This window comes from Amphiprion ocellaris, chromosome 1 (assembly GCF_022539595.1).
Source record: "Amphiprion ocellaris isolate individual 3 ecotype Okinawa chromosome 1, ASM2253959v1, whole genome shotgun sequence".
Lineage (NCBI taxonomy): Eukaryota > Metazoa > Chordata > Actinopteri > Pomacentridae > Amphiprion > Amphiprion ocellaris.
In genome coordinates, this window is record NC_072766.1 from 16160383 (window position 1) to 16184771 (window position 24389).

Here is a 24389-nt window from a genome sequence, read left to right on the forward strand (position 1 = left end):
TAGGTGATCAGCTGATGTCGCAGCAGCGTCGGGTAACTTTAGAGTTGAGGCCTCTTTGTTTTTTCATGGGTTGTTGTCCATTTTCTTCTGCTGCTGCTGTAACTGGTGTGCGATGGCACATAGAGCTGATATTTCAGCAAGAAACAAATGAATCAGTGTTAGCGTGGACTGCTGTCTGCCACCACCGGCTGGAGTTAAAGGAGGGGTGTGGAGAGAAAAGATGAACTATGCAACAATAAACGCTGAGCAGGTTGTTGAGGCCACGAACCACAGATCTGAAAGATGCAGCTGCAGATCTGGAAATACCTGCAGAAAGACAAAGTTCCAGTAGTGGAAAAGCAATTTTATGACTTGTAGCAGAGAAAATTCAAAAGAAATATGATCATGGCATGACTGATAATAAATACATACACTATAAAAAAAATTAATTCTGTTGAAACAAAAACGGAAAATCTGTCAGCAGATTGTGGACATTATTTACAATTTGGACCTTTTTTGACATTCAACACAAGAGTTTATTTTTTCTGTGATTTTGCTAGATCTTATCAGTAATTTAACAAATCATAGAAAGTCTGTAGAAAAACATTTACAAAATAACCCTTAGTATGCACGATTTTTCTTTTTTCAATTTCAATTAATTGTTTTTAAAAAATATTTGTTTTTAAGAAGTGTTGTTTTTTGGATTTAAATGCAGTAAATTCTTAATTTTACAGGCAAATGTTGTAAAAGTACAAATTACTATTATATAAAGTTTTGATGTGGACATTATTTCAATTTTTTGCCTGTTTTTTAGGGATAACTTGTAAATTAATGCCATTTCTTTGTGAATTTATTAGTTATCTGTGATTCAACAAAACTGGGAAAATCTGTCAAATAACAGCAAATTGTCAAATAACAGTTCCTGTTAACTTTTAAAAAGTCAATTTACTTATCCTTACTTTTTTATCAGTGCATACTTTCTATCAGTGTAAACTTGATTATATAAAAATATATCCATTAATCATTTTGACCTTTCACAAAACTCTCTAGTCTTGAAGGTAAAAGTCAGATTTCATGCACAAAAAGAATTGCTTTGCTGAATAAAAGAAGTTATAAGTTTGGTGAAGATTTAATCAGGGCTCAGTTCCTTATTCAGGGATGAACTCCACAACATCAGTGTCAGTCCCCTACAGCTTGGCCAGCTTTACTGCTAATTTAGGCAGATTTGTGGTGTTGTTCGTCAGAAGTGCAGCTAATTGGGTTTCTAAAGAGCGTACTGATCAGTGATTGGCACATTAACGCTATGTGTAAACACTTTGAGGGGCAATTACCGGTTAAAAAAATGAATCTGTTGAATCTTCAACTCCAGGAGATGGGAGTAAGTCTATAATAATAAATAGAAACGTGCTCACTGGTTAGACTGGGAAATGGGAGAGATAGTTATGCCTCTAGTTTAATGAAGAACAGAAGACATTAGCTTGAAACACTTAAGAAAACTATCACAAATAAATTCGGTTTAAGTTTAGGGCTGTTCACAAAGTGGATGCACAAAGCAAAATATGGCATTATTTCCCTTGCAGTTCATAGTCAGGGTGAGTCCATTGACACCACAAAGCCTGTCCGCAAAAGATCTTTTACCTCGCAGTCTGACGGAGCCAACAGGTCCAACTAGCAAATCACATCTCACTGACAGTCATGTCGACTTGTTCAAAAAGCAACAGGTTAGCAAATATGATAGATAACATCATAACTGCTAATTCAATGTGGTAGTCATCTGTATATGCAAGTGCAACATTCACACTGGTAACATTAGCTCACATTACTCACAATTATATTGGACTGAATTCCTGCAGAAAGAGTGTAAGTGGAGGTTTAAAATGTGTGCTAAAGTGCTACTGCACTTGCCTCCTTGGGGTTTTACCCTTCAATAAGCAGCAGTGTGACACGAGAGAGAGCCGATCTTAGTGAAGACTTCCTCCAGTTCTGGTTGGATATATAAATGTATGAACACAGTTTGATGAAGTATTGTCCTCTTGTTGTGTTACAGCTTCTTTTGTTGATATATTTTTTGTGTTATTATTCAATTAATTTACAAAGCTAAGGCTAATTTAAGGTAATTTACTGTCCATTGCTTTTCCTAATGTTTTAGATTTCTGCCATGGTGTTGTTACAGTATCTGTATCGATATATTTAGACGAGTATTGCATGAAATTCAGAATTTTATTATTGTAACAGCACTCTGGGTAGCTTGAGTAGCTAATAAAAGGGCCTAGATTCATAGGAATTATGGGACTGTTCTAAAGTACATGTGGGAATTGGTGTTGGAAGTGTGATTATTAATCACCCAATTGAATACAACTGTCAAATTGAACAGCATGATAGCCATCGATTCACCTCACACACAAACCCTCACTTCAGAGAGGCTCCATCACACAAACACACACACAAAACGGCATCACAGGGTGCTACTGCAGCAAAATCATTCATCACACAGACCAATTTTTTTCTTAGCATGTGCAATTTATATGAATGCAGGGAACACAACATGGAGTGAGTTCGTCGTACAGCTCACACTTGGAGTAGTCGGCTCAGCTGGCCAGTTAGCCACACAGTGCCTGACAACAGCAGCTCATCAGTCGACTGGGCAGTTGGCAACGAAATCAGTCACACATTCTTCACATATTTCATTCCAGGAGACACCACTAACTGAGCTCTGAATTGAATTCTGAAGAATATTTGTCATCCATCAACATTTAATTGGTACATTACAAAACAAGTGTTGTTTATCACAGCCAACGTTCTACAAGTCACTGCAAGTAGAGTCTCTTTGTTGTCTGAGGGCTTAGAGAGGTGGGCTGTGAAAGATTGAGCTCAGGAGGATGTGTAATGAACTAAACACATCAATCCTCCCAAAGATGGGATTTCCTGCACTAACTGTTTGATTGGGTTTTATCACATACTCGCACTTCCTAAACTGTAAACTTCGTGTAGAGTTATAGTGTTTTTGAACTTTCAGTTGCAGGCATTAATCACATCATAATTTCTTTGCCTCTCTGTGACCTTTGTTTGGGTCCTGACCCAGTGCTGGAAAAACAGCTCTGCAGAGTCCCACCAACAAGAACAGAGAGTAACACTCTGGCACAGTGGCATCATATCAGCATACTGATCACACTGGCTGGCAAAGACTTTCTCATATTTATTCATTTATTCATCGTCCCTCTTCATCCCTTGTGTCATCCTTGGTTTCTGCCTCACTTTCTCCCTCCCAATAAAACATTTGTCTCAGTAAGTGACATCCAAGCTGAGCTAATAGTCTGGTTTTTCTGTCACTGTTTAATCTCTGATGCAGCTGTGCGGCTGCTATCCACCCCAATAAAAGTATAAATCAAGTAGAAATTACTGAATGGAAGCATGAGATGGTCAATGTAATTTATTCTGACTGCCTTCAGTTGAGCCTGTAACTTGTTTTTAATTCAAACATTGAAAACCATTGGGTCTCAGATATTTGTCATATCTGTGTGCATATTATCACTAGTCAGGCACAGATGGGTCTATATTTACAGTTATCGGCTGGCTGTGCTTTTGCTGCTCCGAAAAGTCCAAAATATCTACAATTAGAAATTTCCATAGAAAACCTGCCCATAGAAGAGGGTTGGATAATTAGTCGTATTTTATTTGCAAGTATAATTTTAGTTTGAAACATTCTATTTCTCAGTGAGGCTCTTATTGTGTCTTCTGCTGTGAAGTGCACCTCATTTTCCGCCCTCCTTGAAACACCAAACATTCAGTGAGCCTTTGAATTGGTCATCCACTAACAGGGAACATGAGCTGAATTTTGAGACAGGTCAGTTCTATCCTACTGATGATGTGTTGTTGCCATAGTAACCCTGCTCAGTACGAGAAAAAACGCAAGCCGAGCCAATCGTGGAAAGATACCATCTGTGGGATTATGATTGAACTCCTCAATCAGGTTCCTGCTTCGACGTCACTTTACCTCGGCTGGTGTCAGGGAGATGTTCCTGCAGGTGTGGAGAGCCGATGATGGTCGTCACTCTTCTGCAGCAGATGTTTGTGTTGAACCTGCAGACAGTCTTATTTATATTTTACATTTGTTTTATTTGTTTCTCAGTTTAATCATATGTAAAGTTGATAGAAATCTACTTTTTAATATGTCTTTTTTATCATTACATGATGTTTCCAGAGTCAGTGACAAGTCTAAATAATAATAGCCATCTTAATATTGACTGAAATAATCCCACCAATAGAAAACTGTTTTGCATCAAATTGTTCTATTTCCATTTTGTCTAGAGGCCAATCAGTATGGTTTGTTCACTTCCGAGACTGATTGTGAGTAATCAAGTATTGTAGCTGATACCGATCGACCACCGATATTTGGAACTGATGTACGTTTGTGGTAATAATGATTATAATCTTGGTGATAAATTTTAGACTATCACACACTCCAACGCAAAGCTAAATTGAAATGCAGGAACATTCAGTTAAATGTGTGACTGTGACCGACCTCTACAAGTGTCCTCCAGCAAAACACTGACCCTGAAGTTTCCTCTGATGGTGGGCGAGGACCTCGTACTGCAGCTCCACCGCCATTGATGTGTGTGAATAGGAAACACTGGCTTTGTTGTGTTTCTCTCTGTAATATATTAATGGGAAGGTCTTGACCTTATGTGAAGTGCTCAGAGCTTTATTTTATTTTGTTCTATTCTACTGAGATGTGTTCAATTCTCAGAGATGTATTATGTATTATTCTCTAAATTAAATTGAATTAAATTGAATGAGGCAAAACATTATAAAGTGATCTCTAACCCCCTAAGGTAAAATAGTGCTATGTAAGTGAATGTAGTGCGGAACAATTTACCATGTACAAGTAACAATGATGTAGTTTTTTCTAGTCTGTGTGATTTAAAAGCTCACTGCCAAAACCAGTAATAATTCTCTTCTTTTAGAAGGCTCATTCATTTTCCCTGTGGGGTGATATTATTTTGTTTCCTTGGAGGCTGGAAGAGAGGCAATAAGAAATAAATTGGTTGGTGTCGCATTATTTTGTGTCTGTGGACCAACAACAGGTGGTTGCAGGTATCAGTTTGCTGTGTGGGGCTGCAAGTCTTATTGATTTAGCAGGAAACCCACCAGTCTGCTGCTTTCAGATGCTGGCTGAGTGTGGAGGAGACGTAGCAGAGGCCTCTCACTGGAGATTAATTACATTTTCCAGCTGTTATATGTAAGAGAGGATAGAAAGCTTTTTTTATGTTTTGCTTCGTTATTGTATAAGTACAGATATTGTATAAAATTAGAATTGCACTATAATTGCAAAATTACATCGTTTCATAATCTACCAATTTCTGTTGCCTACCTGAATGTTTCAACACTGTGATCGATGATCAAAGTTTGTGAATGAAAAAGTCTATGTATATGTCATAACATGTGTATATGACAATAATAATATGCCATAATATTATATTTTATCTACGAGCTGTACTGTACAGTGATTTTGGCAAAGATAGAGACATACCAAAAAGCAGACTTAATGCTAATTACATGCAAATTGCAGTTGATTGTGGCTCGTTTCATCCCAAAACGTCACTGGCATTATGCCAGTGCTGCAGAAATAATGTTGTTTACAGGGCTGTTTTTGTCTTTCCCCTCTCTGCCTCTTTTTCGCCTGGCATATCTCTTCCCTCTCTGGCTTTTTTATTCTGTTTTTCTGCTCACTTCTCTTGTTAATTGCTACCATCTTTCTTTTCCCTGGCAGTTTAAGTGTTGTGGAGGTCAGGAGTATAAAGACTGGGAAGTCAACATGTACCACAACTGTTCTGCACCTGGTCCACTAGCCTGCGGTGTCCCGTATACCTGCTGCATTACTAGAAAGGTACGTATTACTGTCTTAATATGATGCCAACTGCTACTGTAGCAGCTGTTACTGTTTCTGCTGAACTATAACTGATGGCATGTATCCCCTACAGTTTCTACTACTTGTGATATTACTGCTTTTTAGCTACTAGTACTGTATTACAAATATTCAGCTGTTACGAAGACTCACAGTACTATAGTTTGGGTTCACTTATTGTGACCAAACCAGCTTTATTACTACTGCCACCGAAAGTACCAACATTTTTTGGCATGGTCTAAAAGAACACAAGTTTGAACCTGAATAACAACTGGAGTGTGGAATTAAATAAGCTTCAGACCTCTATAATCTGCTCCTTATCTCTGCTCGAGGCAACATTAGCTGCTACTTCTATAATACACCCGAAACCATGACAGAACTGTTATTGAGCTAGATGCATTATGGGTAAGGGAGGTACTAGTTTTTGACAAAGAAGAACAATGTGTGGAATCAAAATGAAGATGAATCTGCCTCTGTTGCATCAATATAGGTATATTTTCAACTAGATACAATAAGTCAGATAATGTTAGAGGAGTGCAAGGATATAATTGTGCAGAAATTAGTTTAACATTCAATTTTCTTTTGTGTTAAATGCTGGAAACATCAGAATTCCAAAACAAGGCACCTCCTAACTGAATGGATTCTGTGTCAACAGTTTTCAAGATCAGAGTTCAAAAATATTTTCATAAGTTTTTGCATGAGGCACTTTATAATTTGTGGCTTTATTTATTTATAACAGGTGAAGCTCTAAACATGCAGATCAAAGTGTGCAGTATGTCATTATAGTAATAGCTGTAATATGTGGAGTTACGTTCAAAATGCATGTCCTCTTTGATATAATAGTGATTAAGCCTCTGCCATGCCCCACACAGGCAATTTTCCCCCACGCAAAACAGCACAAGCTCCTCAGTGATTATGGGGAGAAAGAACAAACAAAAACTTTGCATCCAAACAGACAACAGTTGCTGTAAGTTGCTGAAATGAACAAGTCAAGGCCGGTCTAATGCTTTCTGTGTCCACAAGTACCGTATATAAGGATCCTCTGAGGGCCCTGAGACACAAATTTTGTTGCCCAAGTCTGTGAACGTCTGCATAGACACTTCACTGAACATCTGCACAGACAGTCTGGCCATCAACTATGTTACAACTGCTGTAGTGTGCATGAGCAGATTATGTTGATGTCATCCTACAGCGCATATAGGGAACAAAGTCATCGTGGACTTCAAGCAGACTTCAAAGTAGTATAATAACAACAATTATGCATCTCTGGTGGCCACAGCTGTCCGTGGGCGAGTTGAAAGCCAGAGTAATTAAGGCTTAGCTCTATACTGTTCCTGAACTCATGAAACTGAAGTCATCTCATTTGCTCAGCATTAAATAGTATGACTATTAGCCATGCTTAAAGATTAGAATTCAGATCAGACTTCGTTGGTCAAAGGTCACTGCGACAGCACAAAACCTGTTTTTGGCCATAACCTTTAGAATTTATAACCAGAATGAAACAACATTTTGCACAAAAGTCTGATAGGACATGATGAAGTGATGACATTTTATATCCAAAAGGTCTGGAAAAACACTGATGTCAACTGCAACTTATCATACAACCTTAGTAATTCTAGTCATAAATAGAAATCTGTTTTCTCTGTTAGTGTTGGGGTGACTGCAGTCGATGAGTAGAGTGAATCTGGTTCAGCAGCTTAGAGGTAGCCGGTGCGCAATGATCTAGGTACACAGTAGGGGAAGCAGTGGATGGAAAAGAACAGCACAACCCACTCTGCATGTGTTGATGCAGATGATGAAGCAGAACACAGCTGCTGTCTTCCATATTGAGTTGACTTGGCTAAAAAGAAATATGCAGACATAGAGTTTTATTTATAATAATCCTTTCTTGGTTGTAGCAACTACTCAATGCTAAATAACATAACTGGCAGACCACCATGCCACTGTTATAAATATAAGGGCATCTGTAATACATACATAAAGTTAAAAAATAATGTGATTGAAATAATTGATGGCATGAGTTTTGCCATTTTCTGAATGAACAGTAAGATTATTTTGATACAAATGGAAATAGATATAAGTCAAGCAAGTAAGTAGTCAAGTAAGTCAAGTAAGGAGTTCACCTATTAATTGGACCTTATACACCTCATGTTGTGACTTAGAAATGATGATCACTTCTGCCTGCCTCAGAGGCTATTTATCTTATCATATTTGAATATTTAAATGTATTTTAAGTTGCAAAACCACATGCTCAGCGTTATCGGGCTTTGAAACATGCTCACAGATACATTCTATAGAAAATCAAACACTGTTGTGTGTGAGAGGCAGATGAAGTGTGTTTCTCCTCAACAGTGTAGCTCTTGTTTTAAGAGACTTCTTACATTGGAGGATAGTCACAGCTTTTTGTCTTCCACGTAGTTTCTGTTTCTCTTAACTTTACCTCCTTCTTTCTGCTTCTCTTCCCTCCAGCCGAATGAAGTGGCAAACACTCTGTGTGGGTACAAGGTGCTGGAGAAAGAGGTAAGACTTCACAAATGCACTCCTGTAACTCAGCTAAGGAAAAACAGATGCCTGTTGATGATGCAGTAGTTTTTAAACACTGAACACTTGCTGTGTTTTCATGTTGTGTGTTTCACTGATAGCTGGATGCCTCCCAGCAATTACTGTAGTTTCTGTAGCTGCCATGGACAGAATCACGTCTGTGCATTATCACCTAACCGATAGTTTAGATTTACAATGTTTAAAATACAGGCTCCACAGATTGGTACAACAAAAGTCAGTACACCTTCAATTACTTTTTCCAACACTTTGTTTTGCACTTTTTTGAAAAACAAACAAAAAAACAATCATTCTCAGCATGAAGAATGCCAGATTTCTAGAGAGATGTTCTCTCATCCTTCAGAGACTGTTTCTTTTCAGCTGCTCTTTGTTGGAGGGGTTGTGTTGTTCTGCCTTTCTCTTTGAAATACTCCAGTCATGTTCTGTTGTATTCAAGACAAGTCAGACACTTTTTTCTTCTTTAGAAACCTTTGTTGTGATTTTGGCAGTGTGCTTTGGATGCTGGAATATTCTTTTTATGCCAAGAGACTGTTACTGGAAGTCATCCTGTCAGCCGTTATTTTAGCGGTCACGCTCCCACCTCCATGCTTCACTGTCAGGACTATGCATTCACTGTGGTAGTCCTGGCCAGGTTCATCCCAAACATGCTGGACCACATCTGAGTCTAACAAATTCACCTTGATATCCCAATATTAATCAAGCTGTTTTATTGTTGTTGCTTTTTTTTACCAAAGTTTAATCTTGCATTTTTTTGCCAAAGAACAACTAACATTTTTTTCCTTGAATGAAGTCGATAGAGGTTGACAATATGCACCGTCTGCGTTGTCACAGAAACTCTGATTACCTTTGATAACCTCCATGCGAAGTCTGAAGCACTTCCTGGATGTTTATCTGAGCTAAATTGGGCAGTTATGAGTTGTTTTAGGATCACAGCCACTGCAGCTCTGATTAGTGATACTATGGCTCATTCTGTATCTGCTGATTACTGCTGAAACTGTATTTTGACAGATTTTTAGTAGGTCCTTGATCTTGCTGTATATGTTTACATCTTAATAATAATCATATTTTTCAGTACTTCAAGCATTTCTTTTCAATGTGGAGCCATCATGTAGACATGTAGGTAGAACCCCCACTGATCCAAAACAGAGAAAGATCTAGTGTTCACAGGTCATTTTATAGCTTCGTTCATACAGTTTGGCTAACTGGAAATCACAGGTGCTCTCAGTTTTGTTTCAGTGTCACAGGTTTTTTAACTTAAGGGATCACAGGTGTATTTACTGTTGCTGTACTGGTTTTTGCTTAGAGGCTTCTATTTTTCAATACAGTTTTTCTTTTTAATTGTTCAAAAGAGGGAGTACTGTACTTGTCAACTTGTCAAAAGTAATGCACTTATTGAGAGATGACCTCGTTTTGTCTTATTTGACATTTAAGGAATATAACGCGGAGGTGTATTCACTTCTGTTTTATACTGTACACTGCGTTGTTGTTATCATTACTGCCACAAACTGTGGAATATTGAGGACAACCTTCAAATGAAGACATTACTGCGATGAATTTAGGCGAAACGAAATTTAGCAAAGGGCCTTTCCTTTACCTTTTACATAGTTTTGAAATCTGACTGATAAGTGTTTTGTGTCTCACAGCGTTTGAATTTAATTGACGAAATCTACATTAGAGGCTGCACTGATGCATTCTTCATCTGGCTGATGGACAACTACAAGATCATGGCTGGACTGCTGTTAGGCATCCTGCTGCCTCAGGTAGACACAGACTCACTGAAAAACACACATTTCTCTCACCGACGGTGTAATATTTATGATGCTCAGAGTGGAGTCAAAAGTGATTACTATTAACTAGGTAAAAATGATTTTAGGTAAGGTGAAGATAAAGTTGTAAGGAAATACAACATGTACCCTATGTTTGCTTGACACCAATCCTTTTTCTGATATTCACAGGTGTGGTTGCAAAGTTGTGTCCTATGTACCTGTGATTTTCACAGAGCCGCCTGTACGTGATACAGCTGGCAGGAATTCATCTAGAGCACATCAGAAGCACAGCAGGCGAAAAAACATTTATCCATATTCAACAGCCTGTAATGCAACTCTGATGACTAAACGGGCGAAAATGTAAATAACTTCACGTCTCAGGCACATCAGACAGCTCTACTGATTCAGCAGTGATGAAGTCATAAGAACATTTTTTACTAAATGCTGTCAACGTTGGTCCATTTTATTTAGCAGCTCTGCTGTGCATGTAGATCAAACAGGCTCAATTTTAAGATACACCAACCTATCAAGTTTTTTTACCAGGACCATTAGAGGACGTGGGTGTAATAGACACAGAAGCTATTGCTCATCACTTTGTAATTTCTACCCTCTAACATCTCATTTTAAATCATGATGCATTTAAATTTCAGACGCAGCCATGAATATATGAAACTAGACTGTGATTGACTTCAATAAGCACTAAGCTGTTTTAGGAAATGAGAGCAGATGTGGTTCAGAAAATGGGTGCTTCTCATTGAGCTTATTTTACGTATCCTCGTCCGATGAACGAACCATAAAAATGGATAATGAAGGACGTCTCAGTTCTCTCATTTCTATTTTGTTAAGAGGAGTGGGAGACATGAGTGAGGTTGCGCAAGGCTTCATCTGACCGGATGTACACTGTGGGTATAAGCCTGTCACCAACCACGTATTCCATGCTGATTTCTCCTTCACTTCCTCTGTCTACATGTTACTGTTTTAAAAATTCCCTTCAAGCCATGAAACAACATTCACAACAGTGTGTGAGAAAGCAACCTACATGGTAAAAGATGTGGATCATGTGATAAGGCATGCCTGCTACATCAATTATGGCTAAAATCTGCAGAGAAAAGAGTTTAAAACATTTGCTGTCTAACAGGACCTTTCTGACATGTTTACCCACCGTAGATGGAAAAAAAAATGTTTTCCAAGCATGTTTTACCAAAATAAGTTCCTCCTAATGCTATATTGCACACTTTGCATTGTCCAAAGGGATGATGTGATTGGTCTGTGATTGGAAACTGGATTTGCGAGACTACATTAGACCATTCCTCATGCAGTTGTTTTAACAAACCGGTTAGAAATCTGCTAGTGATGAGATGCTGCAGCTGCTATGAGATATCTGGTTTTATGACTTCAATAATCTGATAAAGTTCGTCAAATAGAAATCATATTTTGACATATTCTATTTTTATTGATTTATAATCTCTCTCTAACTTGACTTATTCCATAATAAATTGAAACATTGATGAAATTAAGATGCAAAATATAAATAAATAAGGCATTGTCTGTATATTCATTTATTTAATATGTATTTGTATGAGACAAGGACATAGCAGGAGGTGATGCCACACACTCTAGCATTTATAACTTTATATAACTAATTTGCAGCCCTTTCTGCTCTAAATGTGCTTTCACTGACTGAGCAGTAACTTTTCAAACTGTTATTTGATGGATCTGTTCAGAGTGTAAAATGAGAAAATACAGACTTTTTAATTTGTGTGTGAGAGGACTTTACTACATCTGTATGCTGACAGTAGTAATTGTTTCTCCTTATTATCATTTAAACACCACGTCACATGATCTGTGTAAACACAAACTCAGTTAAAAGCTGCAGACTTTTAATTAAGAGTCTTTTAATCTGTTCCTTGTATTTTACACTGGAGGGCTTAAACATTAGGTCAATACACAAATGACACAAATGACTAATGAGACACAACATCAGATGACCTTCCTTCCCTTCATTCCTGTTTGACTTCAGTCTCTCTCTGTCTTTCTGTAGTTTTTTGGTGTGATAGTCAGCTGGCTGTATATCACTCGTGTGGAAGACGCCATCAGTGAATACGGTCACTACATGGACGGGCTGCTGAGTTCAAGCGCAGAGGAAAGACAGGCTAAGAGGCAAGGCCGCATGGCCAAATGGTTTAGGTGTATGCCAGAGTTCGACTGATGGAAACAACAAGCACCAAAATGGACTTGAGCCATCACTTACAGTGTGTTCACAGTGTTCAGCATCAGATTATTTAGAGTTTGATATTCAAGTGCTCTTTTTTCTCCTCAGTGTCCACTGTTCTATTAATTATTAATTACTGTGTTGAAATACAGCCTCCTAATGGATGAGTGGAAGTGCTTTTAGCTGCATTGTGCCTCAGACAGTCTCAGGGATAAACACAGAAGCCAATACAACCACTTCTGCTACTGATGTCACTACATGAAATTAGACTCTTCAGTTGCATCACGCAGTCACAATCTGCAGCTTTACTTTACTTTTATATCTGCATTTGCTTTTTTCCAATGATTAAACCAACACATGACTTCTTTATACAACCAGCTGAGAGAGTGTTTTCTTTAATCCTTAAGCAGGCAATGTGCCTTTATTTTTCATGAAAGTAGACACACTGAGGTTTGAGACTAACAATGAGTTATTATGAAATGTATCTGTGGAATGCATACTTAGCCTTTACATCTCCTTAGGACCAGACAAGTGCTCATTGAACCTTCATGATGTGTTCAACTCAACAAGTGTCATCTTCAATGGCATGTCAACAGACATGTTCTTCAGCCTTTAACTTTGACTTTCCAGTTGATCTTAAGTGTGTGCTACAGTATTTAACCAGTGTATTTACTGTTGTAGGAAAGCAAAGCACTGCACTGATTATTCTTTTGTATTTTTATGTTGATTTTAAAATGAGTACAAATAAAGTGGCACTGCCATATTAACAAGGGGATATCTCAGGGTTACCGTGAAGCATAGCAACCAAGTCTTCTAGAAATGATGCTCATATATTAATAGTTAACCAATTAGTGAGATACACAGTTTCATCTGAACATGAAGTAAAGCTTCAAGGTAGCAACTCTGCTAAGTCACAAATTGTTTATGCAAAACACAGATCACAGAAATCACAGTCTTGTGACCTGAAGCACAAGCTATGGCATGTTTACTTTATTACCTGAAAACTACAATGTTTTCCCCTATTTTCAAAAAAAAGTGTTTTTATTCTCTAAACCTCATCACACACAAGACTCAGAATTGGAACTGTCTTAGGTGTCAAAGTGCTGGGCTTGTGCACCTTTGGATGCCTGTGGCTCAGGTGGGAGAGGCGGTTGTCCACTAATTGTAAGTTTAGCGATTCATGGTGATTTCTTTAGCAAGATGTTGAACCTGTAGTTTTCCCCAGTGGTGCTGCAATGGTGTGTGAATGTGTACATGTGAATAAAACATTGTAAAGTGCTTTGAGCTTTTAGCACTGCTAAGGTTAAAAAAAAAAAAAAAGTGTTGCACAAGTACATAAGCTGCATAAGATCATTTAACATTTTACCGTGAGCTACCCAGACCACCCTCCTACAAGTCACTGCTTGAACACTTGTACAAGAGAATACAAACCAGCTTGCAATTTCGATTATTTCAGAACAAATTAGGCAACATTTAAAAAAGTGTAGTTTCTAGGAGACGCCGTTGCATAGACGTTTAAATAGGCTGACCAGAATGTACTGTACAGTGGAGGGAAACTGCCTTAAAACATCCTGCAGCATATAATCCAGAGCAGTTTTAAGAATTTGCAGATATGCACTTGTTATGACAGAATTACTAAATTGAATTTAATGGGCAACTTGATGTGTTAACTGATACCAAAGACATAATCTTTGTTGAATTCTTTTTTTTTTTTTTTTTGAATTTCTGTGACTGTTTCAGCTTTGTAACTTGTGAAGCTATTTACTGGTGAGTTGAAGGTAAAAGTGTTGTGTATATACTCTGTTGGTCGAGGGATTTTCATTTTGTTCGTTTTTGCAGTCAGGCTGCACTCATACTGAATCAGATTCACTGTAAAACAGCACCATGTCTTCTGGCTGGTTGAACTGCAGTGAGTTTTATATTTGATGATTTAACTCCTTTGGAAATAAAGACTTTTTTTATCCATTTGCATGATTGTAATTACACTGTTGACACCACTCGAGTTACCTCATTTGTTTGCCTCATTAAACCAGGCTTATCTAATGGTATTGAATTAAAGCGTGAATAATTAATGAGGCATCACATTATTTTCAGCTATTTTGATTGAAACTGGAAACTAAACTATGAATATATTGACCCTCTTTTTTTAACAGTGTTACTGTTATGTGCATTTTATTATCAATTTTGTTCATTTTTATCAGATTGTGTACTTAGAACCAAACAAACAATAACAGTTCCCCTCAATGTGTGGAGAATGTTGTTAAGTAAGATACACAACATAAATTACATCAGTCACAGGTAAAGTCCCATTGTTGTCTTTTTAAAGATCTAGATGATGCATAATGCTATTAATGTTGTATTATTTTTGTTGTTGCAAGGACATTGAACTGTTCTCACATGTTTGTGCTAGAGTGTACATAAATACATGCATGCATTCAGTATGTGGGACTCACTGGGAAATGCATCATTTCAAAGTTAGTAGTCTGGTCAGTTCACTGGTTTGCATAACAGGAAAGGAAAGAACAATATTCTCAAAGGTTTTGCTGATTGAGGGTGGAAAATAAAACGATTTAATGCCCTTTAATGACTGTTTGTTTCTGAGCTGATTGCTGATTGACACTTAATATGGACTCATAATGGGATGGGGCTGTTAAATAATTAATGGTCATATTGTGTTTCAGGTTTCAAACTGAGTTTCATGTAAAAGTGCAAAGTATGTGAATATCAAATGTGAAGACAGTGCAGATGATAAAACAAAGAAAATTATTTAAATTGAAAGTGAGTTAGTTCAAATTTCAGCTTTACAAATTGTCTCTAAAATGTAACAGGATGGTCATACAATAATACAAACAGTCGATATTAAAGACAAACTCTGGGGAACTAATCTGTTTGTCAATAAAGATTGTTGACAATATTTTTAAATGCATTATTGTTTTTAAGAGCAACATAAGTAATTTTGTCAAAGACACATTAAAAGGTTGGAAAACTAAATGGGTTCATCTCTAAAACAATCTCAATAAAATAAGAAAATTAAACTCTACATTGTTGTCAGAATGAATAAAAGACATAGTTTAATGGAGGCTTCCATTATACACGCAATTCCCAGAGATACTGGCTCATGTTTATGTAATCTAGTTCATAATTTGTACAAGTTACAATCAACTTGTAAGATCTGTCAATGAACTCTCACAATAGCTGGAAAACCAGTTATTTGGAAGTGAAAGCAAAACAAATATCACTTAGTTTGTACTTCAGTGATTTCTTCTCTCATCCTGCCAGTGGACATTTTACATGCTTTCAGAACTGAAATCTACAGTTTACAATGGTGTAAATTCTGACAGAGTAACTAATCACCCGTCAGTCACAGAACATCTTTTGCAATTAAGTTTAAGATTGGGCCACCAAGACAGCTAAGAATTTGGATGCAGTTAAGTGAGTCCTTTCTGCATGACATTCGAATTCATACCAAGAAATATTAGCTTCATCAGAATTAAATGCAAATACAGCCTTCTTGTTTATCTACAGTCTGTTTCTCTAATTAATGCTGCCTTCTGGTAATCAAGAATATATAAAGTAGCTGTGTTACTGTAATCAAAACTACAGATTAGTCACCAGATTACAGTGTTTTGGCTCTTCATCTGCTGCTGTGTAGACAGCTGCTGACCCAGCTTGACAGTGTTTGGTTCCCTTTCTGTCTCTGCAAGTGTCCCTCTCAGTCTATCTTTCTGTGCTTTTCTTGTCTTTCACTTCTCCTCTCGAGCAGTTTACAGTGAAACATGTGAGCAGACACATGTTCAGGGTATGACTGTGTTCTGTCAGGCATACAGGCAGCCTTATATGACTGTACATGACAGGCTTACAGAAGCAGACAGTATACACTTCAGATTTTTACTGGTAGTTGGTAGCTTTACAGTTTGTTTGAGTTCTTCTGTGGATATAGATTGTTTCTAATCCCACACACCGATGTTCAGAGCTTTGGGGAGCTGTACTGTCTGTTGCAGGACTTATTTTTTTCCTCATGACTGCTAACACTTGACTGCAAGTTTTCCCTAAAGGCCATTTCTGGACTTTGGGTGTACCAGGGTCCTAGAGGGTGTCAGTCAACTGTTGTTTAGTTGTGATTAACAAGTTAAATCCTCTAAACCTCTTGGGAATACAAATCATTTCTTACAATGGAGGAACGCAGAAATAAAATCTGGTTTGTCAGGCACAGTTCAAAACATTTCACTCCATCATCACAGTAACTGCGCAGTTGTTCAGTTGCACCCAGAGTTTGTACTGCGTCATTAGTAAAGAGTGGATTTTACCTTTCTTCTTCAAAACTTTCTTTGACTGAATAATTACCTCACAGAAAACTGCAAAAAGTAAATAAACCTACAAAAAATAAAAATAAAAAAGAGCAAATTTCAGCAGACACAAACGGCTGAAAGACTACAGGAGGATAAATAATAGAAAAATACAGCTGAACCTGTTAATAGAAAATAGGAGGGAAGTAAAACTAAAGGGAGTGATTGTGGGTGCGTTTGTAATGTCTTACCAGTGTCACACACATACAAACACACAATACCCAGTCTCCTCCCAGCCACCTTCTATTAATGGACTGACTGTAGAAATGAAGTTAATGGTCCCAGCATGTCTAAATTGTTCAATTAAAAACATTCTCTGGTTGCAGAGACCAATAAGGTGAATTTAAATCCATTAGTGAACTGGACGTGAAGCAAATCACACCATATTTGACAGGTTGAATCTGAGCATTAGTTCAGTAGTTATCAATATATATATCAATGTGAGATGAGCTAAAAACACAAAACTTAGTAATACCATGTTCATCAATGCCACTGTGTGCATGTAAGATGCTCAATGGGTCGTTTTCTATTAACTCTTCTCTGATAAGTTCAATTAGAGAGATAATGGGGACATAAAAGAAGCTTTTTCTAATTAATTCAGCCGACAAGAAAGTCTGGTAAAGACAGATCTGTGTGTAAGGAGGGCCATTTATCACTGACGGTGTAGATTTGCAAAACAAAAAAACAGAAAATCATGGTGTTAAAGTTTAGAATTACATTATATTTCAGTATTAATTTGCCTTTACTCATGATGCATAACCAAGTATTGATGAGGGTTGGACATTGATCGAGACTACAAAGTGATGAATACAGATGGACAGTCAAAGTGTATTTCCAAATGAAACAATTTTACAATATTATTAGTCTAAAAAACTCTGAATATCAGATCTGATCGACCCCTAATTCTGTTTCTGCTCTAAATGAGCAGGAACATCAACAAATCATGGCATCAATTTAATCATCAAAGAGTAGATATCCTTTTCTTTTCACTGTTTGTACATACACATGCAGTATTTCAAACACTGATACTGTGTCCAGTAATGTGTAGGAGTCTGCTGAACATTTATTACGGTAGTCTGATAGATGAACCAGTCTGTCCTGATGCTGACATTTTGCTCCTGACTACATAACAAACCTGCAGCAGCAGATAGAGGGGTGTGTTTTCAAAGCCATATGTTTTTTTTTTTTTAATAATTGCTAAGTTAAACTTTAATTTGCCCCAGATTGTTCATTTTTATACCTTTTGACGGATGACAGATGTAAATAATTTTTTTAGCTCCAACGCATGCATGTCTATGTATCACATCAGAGACCAACAGGCTGCGGTAATGAATGTAAACTTCACACATATACGCTCCTGTCACTGTGACTGTAGAGAAATTAGATAATTACTCTTCAGAGCAGACAGACTCTTGGGAATGTGTCACACCACGGCAAGATGTGAGACTCATTTATTAGTCTGGCAGTCAGCCTGATCCAGTGTTGGCATTTAACACTGACGACAACACTCAATAAACTAACAGCAGGATTAAATTGAGACTGAAAAGCAGCAACAACAACTGCACAGTTCTCTGGGGGATCAGAGCAGATGCAAGCATCCACAAAACATGAAACTAATCACATCTTGAATATTTTTCAGACTTCATCTTCATTTACATGTAAGGGTAAATAGTCAGCACATCTCGTCTGGAGTATTTAATGCTGATCTCAGTTTCTGCTACTCATGCAGTAATTGAAATGGCTCTTAAAATCATTTTGAAGCACCTCACTTCACCTGATATCACAACTCCCTCTGCATTGCACAACCTGTCACCCTGCTCGACACACCTGCAAAGCTATAGTAGATAACTCCACCTTTTGAAACAGCAACGCCCTTTTTCGCTCCAATCACTGCACTGACAACAATGAGATCACTGTTGGTTGATAAATGACTCTCTAACACACTACTGGATCTCATGGTTGCTTTGCAGTCTTTTATTTGTACTGTCTTGTATTAAATCCTTGTGTTCAATAGCTTGAAGAAAATTGAAATGTCATAGTGGGTGGATGCGTAAAATTAAGTAGATTCCAGCATTGTCAGCCTACTTCTTTGACCTGTAGATATACTTATTATTTGTTATTTCCCTAATATATAGAAAATAGCATCCTTCCATCCATCTCGTGGTCATCATCCATAAAAAAAATAAATTGTTAGACCAGTTTTCTGGATGCTGTATTTAAATATTCCCTCCATATCCGATGTTCTGTGACCCAACAGTCATCCATTAAAGGAAACAGAAAATGAGTTGTTTATGCATCAATACTATGCTTGTTTTTAAATCTAGTAACCAAAGAAAGCCTGTGTCTTTTTGTTACTTTATTTGAGTTCTTATTCATGAGCCGATTTGCTCAAGATCATGAATCGATTCTATAAAATTCAGATTGTTTTAAATTGGCAATTAATTGATCTAAAACAGATTGCTGCTAAAATAAGTTCAGTTGTGCACTTGGAGCACCTTAGTCAGGGCAACACTTTGCAGTTCTTTGTTCAATTTTCACCATCAAAATGAATCTAATTAAAATAGAATTTGTTGTTTTATTACTTCATAAATGTTTAATTGTCTCTCAATTACATTTAATTATTCACATTTTGGTTTTAGCTTGAGGATTTGTTTTTTCACCGCAAACGTTTTTAATAAATATTGTAATTTTCCATTTTTGTGTTCGGAACTGTGGTTGGAATCCACCATTAGCACCCAATGGAATCAGCCAGCTACACTATGTATTGTGCATAATAAAACACAGTAGGCATTATATTGTCTATAATATTATTATAAGAATGTTCCTCTTTACTTAATTAGTCTATTTATTTCTTGATTTAGTCATTAGCCTATAGACTATATTTAAGGATATGTACCATTACACATACACCCTCTGGGTCAGTTGCAGAGGAGTAGGGTGAGGCACAATTTGACAAAATCATAGAATGAGTTGGTTGCTGTAATTCCCATTATTCACATTAAACATAGCATAAACTACTTTTTAAATACTATTTTTAAATTCCAGTGAAGGTAGCCCCTCTCTGTTTCTCACTGTTAGTTACTGAAAGCATTAAAGAGCTGAAAATTTTTCTTTAAACTCAAATTCAAAAACCATGACAATGAAAAACTGGAACATACTCTGATGTCACAAATTCCAGTCTGACTGTTCATCATTAGTTCAGTGTTTTTACCAAGCTTGTGTGCGACAGTGTGCTTCATTGCAGAATGTAATTTTATGGCATCATTGTAACTTCAAATTTCTGCATTGCTTTAAAAAACTGCTGTCAGCTTAGGGGATGTGTTCCTGCAGCTGATTCAGATTCAATTTTTAAAGATGTTGGAGAAGGTGGAGGTCAGATTGCATGAATTGCATAGTGTAGAATTCCATTAAAGTGCTGTCACTGAGCTGTTATCCCACAACAGTTACAGAAATTGGATCCCATTTTGAGCTTCTATTCCTCAGTGCAGTAAGACAGCGATTACTGCGTTGGATGCATGGCAAAGATCATAAAGGCCACGATACACAGCACCACTTTATAAATACAGAATCAGCAAAACCCTAATGTTGGAGAAAATGGTAGCATAGAAGAAAGGCATGTTTGTGACCTCAGAGAAACCAGGTGAAGGTTAAGGCCGAGTAGAGAATAACAAATGGACACAGTAACAGTTGCCGTATCATTTAATAACTTCACCTTCCACCTGGAGTGTGCAGCTGCTTCATGGACAAAAATCAAAGGTTGTGGTTTTACTAAGCCAATGTGAAAATGCAGAAACATAATGTTGTCAACACTGTGCTCTCAAAGGGAGCAAATGTGTTCAGCTGACTTCACAGTAACAGGTTAAAAAAGAGATCAATTATTGCCCTTTTTAATGTTCTATGATGACTAATAATTACCTATGCATTAGACTATTTTAGCTGCACTATGCTGCACAACTTAACCAGATAGACTTTACCAGCATGAACTGCTCAAAAAGATTTTTTTAAAAAAATCATGAGGCACCAACAGCACCACATGAGTAATGAGCACCGAGGAGTCAGTCATTCAATAAATAACTTCATACCTCTGTTAGCTGTAAACAGAGGAGGGTATTTCATTTCCAAGTTTGCTGGTATAAACCAGACATCACAGAAAAGTCATTACATTGGAATATACTAGTTTATTAAAACTCAACTTGGGAAACATTTGCAAAAATTCCGTTTGACAATTTCGTATTTAGCTATTAGCTGACTGCACAAGAGACACCTGTCATCAGTGTCAACATGCACTGACATGACATGAAAACTAGTCAGCAGGAGTGAAGGATTGAAGCAGTTCAAAGTAATGAAACACTGAATGTGATACAGTCTTAGTGGCACCGACTTTACTGAATGCAAAGTAAGTGTATTTATTTAAACTAGTTAAATAAAATCCACTTTGATGTCCATTCAAATGAACATACTAGGAACAGACAGATGATGTTGACAATGTACTGATGTGTGCAAACCACTGATCTTATTCCCAAACAGCACAGTTAAGGCTACCTGTAATGTCTTCAAATGACTCTAATCAGGAAATGCATTTTCTTTTTGTCGTGCTTTTCCTGCAACTTTCATTTTAGTTTCATGTTTTATGCTTCCTACAATTATTGTGCTTTTATATAATTTCAGAAAATTCCCTCATACCCTGGATTTATTAAATATGAATAGCCAGTGCAAGAAGCAGATTTATCTTTCATCTTCTGTTTTTGGAAAGAAAAGACACACACAGCTGTCTGCACTGAAGATGTTCCAGCCACAATTTTTTGTCCATTTTGTCGTTTTCTGATGGAACATTTGAGTGGATCTGAATCACGGGGGCTGCTGGTTGAAAGTGTGTGCTGTGGTGTCTAAATATTCCACTGCGGATGTGTTGTTGTGTCATGTGTGTTTGTTCCCTCACCGTGTGTTTCACAGCATGTTTCTGTGTGAACCTTTTTTAATCACAATGCAGACTATTTGGTGACATTCTGATCAGCTCATTAATTAGAATTAATTACTTGCCTCTGCTCCACATCACAGTGCACGCCCACACTGCTGGAATCGGTGCGCAGGAGTTACCACTGACTCTGCTCTGCAATGGCTTTATTATTGTGATGATTAAGGAAGCACACAACACACTATGTCCAAAGAGAAGCACAACTCTAATATGTGATTAGATGTTTAGCGTGAAAGCAACAAAAGAAAAACAAAAACACATCTATATCTAACTAATTGCTCTGTTTGGTGTGAAGCTGCAGCACAAAAATATGCAGTCAATCACATGTAAGTGCTCCCTGCTTTACCCCCTCTCTATCACAAACAGATGATTATAGTTGTGTTAGATGGTTATTTCATAGCAAGACTCCTCAGGATGAAGTTATATTCACAGATTTTCAGGCTATTGATGAAGATGCTAAGATGCCAATTATGGTAAATGTTGTTATTGGAAATTTTGTAATTTTTTTCACTTATGGATTTCATTGGTATCAAAACGTTATTAAAGTACGATATAAAACAATACTGCAAATTGAACGCAATCCAGTCTGAGGGGGCATGCACCCATTCAAACTCAGTGGACCTGACGCCTCTGACAGAAAGAAAATTAGTTATGTTATGCTTTAACTTTCTCGAGCAGTTTTGACCCACAACCACTGCTGTGAGGACATTTCATAGTTTGTGACGACCTTCAGGCTGTTGTGCCTAAAGCTGTTCCTGTGTATCAAAGTTGTATATACTTGTGTGAACCAATTAAATTTATCAGCAATTTCACTGAGATTAAAATTCTTCGGCATATTATTTTTTGTACTTTTTGGATAGCTCATACCAACAAAAAGTCAAACCAGATGGCTGTAACTTCATACCTCCCTGCCATTCCAGCAGGACTGAGTAGAGTCGGAGCATGTGATTCTGGACAAAGATGGTTGATATACAGAAAGCGCGTCCTGCAAGAATGTTGTGTGGATCACAGTCTCCTTACTGTCAGTGGTGGGAGTGTGTGTCTGTGGGCGTGTGTGTGTCTGTGTATGTATGGGTGTGTGTGTGTGTGTATGTATGTGTGTGTGGACGTGTGTACGTGTGCGTGCTCCTGCAGTTGTGTGCATATATGTATATATGGAGGGAGGGAGGGAGGGACGGGTTTTCTTGTTTTTAATGTTTTTAATGTTGTGAAGCACTTTGCGTTGCATTTTTAACTGTATGAAAAGTGCTATATAAATAAAGTTTGATTTGATTTGATTTGACTTCAAGCCACGTTGTTTTTGTTGTTGTGGTTGTTGTTGTTGTTTTCATTTACAAAGCCAGGATCTTTGTTTTCAGTGCACACACAGAACAAACAGTGACTGCAATAGAGGACCTATTTACTGATTCACATACACATATATAGTACATTTTGTGTTAACTGAAATTGTAATTCTGTACTGTTGTGCCAGGAATGCCTGTACAGTGTGTTTATTTACATTCTGCAATGTTAAGATCTTTGATTTACTAAATTCTGATTGTTTGACCAGCTGCTGGGAGTAAAATGATCTAATACATCCTCTGCAAGTGTTGAACTGAAAAAATAAATATGGTAGGTTCAGGGGTTTTTTTCTTTTCACAAATAACACAGTTCAGATTATTAAATATTTTTTACTTTATTTGCATTGCGTGATTTGTTTGTGTATTTCTACAAATGGTTTTCTATATTGGTCAGCATGAGAAGGGATGTACTGTCCGTGGCTGATAATTATGCTTCAACTTCAGCAAAATCCATGTGATGGTCTTTATGAAATCACTAAAGGGACAACAGGAGAAGATCAAAAGATGATACCGCACACTGCAGTAGAAGATAAGAACGCTAGAATGTCAAAGAAAAATACATAAAGAGGGGTGAGAGACAAGAATATAAGAAGTCAAAAACTAATGAACAAAGAGAATAGATAAGACAGAAAAGGCAACTTGGGTAGTGTTTTGTGCTGACATAAAGATTTACTATGAAATTGACTGATTTGTTTTGTTAGTCTTTCTATTCATCCATCTGGTTCTAACTATATTACTCCTCCTGGATGACATCTATAGATGTGACATCTTCTTTGTTTCTATCCACAGAGGACAGTTATGTTTGGTCAGATTCCCTCAGGTTTCAGAGTCAATAACAGCAATGCTTTCACACACACACACGCACACACACACGCACACGCACACACACACACACACACACACACACACACACACACACACACACACACACACACAGAAATATCTCCTTCTGCACGTCTGAGTTCCCCCATGAAATCAAAGATTGTGTTTTGTATTGTTTCTTGTAGATTGATGCATTTCATGTGTCACTGAACAGGATGTAAAGTGGGGATTGGGGTCAGAGGGACACAATTAGGAGATGCATCTGTGGCTCTCATGTAATTGCAGAGGCTGACTAGATAAGCACACAATCTATGATTACGCTCAGTATTATATTCACTGCATGATGCATCAGGGATTGTTCTGTGGTGCACAGAAGCAAGAACAAGAATACATTGAATACATTATCTTGGAATATAAAGCGGGCTGCACAGTGGTGTAGTGGTTAGCACTTTCGCCTTGCAGCAAGAAGGTCCTTGGTTCACGTC

General features: G+C 37.4%; 1 protein-coding gene across 1 annotated transcript in view; it reads left to right on the top strand.

The window, feature by feature from the left end:
- tspan15 (tetraspanin 15) overlaps positions 1-15005 on the top strand; it is a 37653-nt gene extending 22648 nt beyond the window's left edge. The window contains exons 5-8 of the mRNA XM_023281767.3: positions 5750-5866; positions 8354-8404; positions 10087-10203; positions 12251-15005. Coding sequence (XP_023137535.1) covers positions 5750-5866; positions 8354-8404; positions 10087-10203; positions 12251-12418 — 453 coding nt within the window. The 3' untranslated portion in view covers positions 12419-15005. The remainder of the gene's footprint in view (positions 1-5749; positions 5867-8353; positions 8405-10086; positions 10204-12250) is intronic.
- The last annotated feature ends 9384 nt before the right edge of the window (positions 15006-24389 follow it).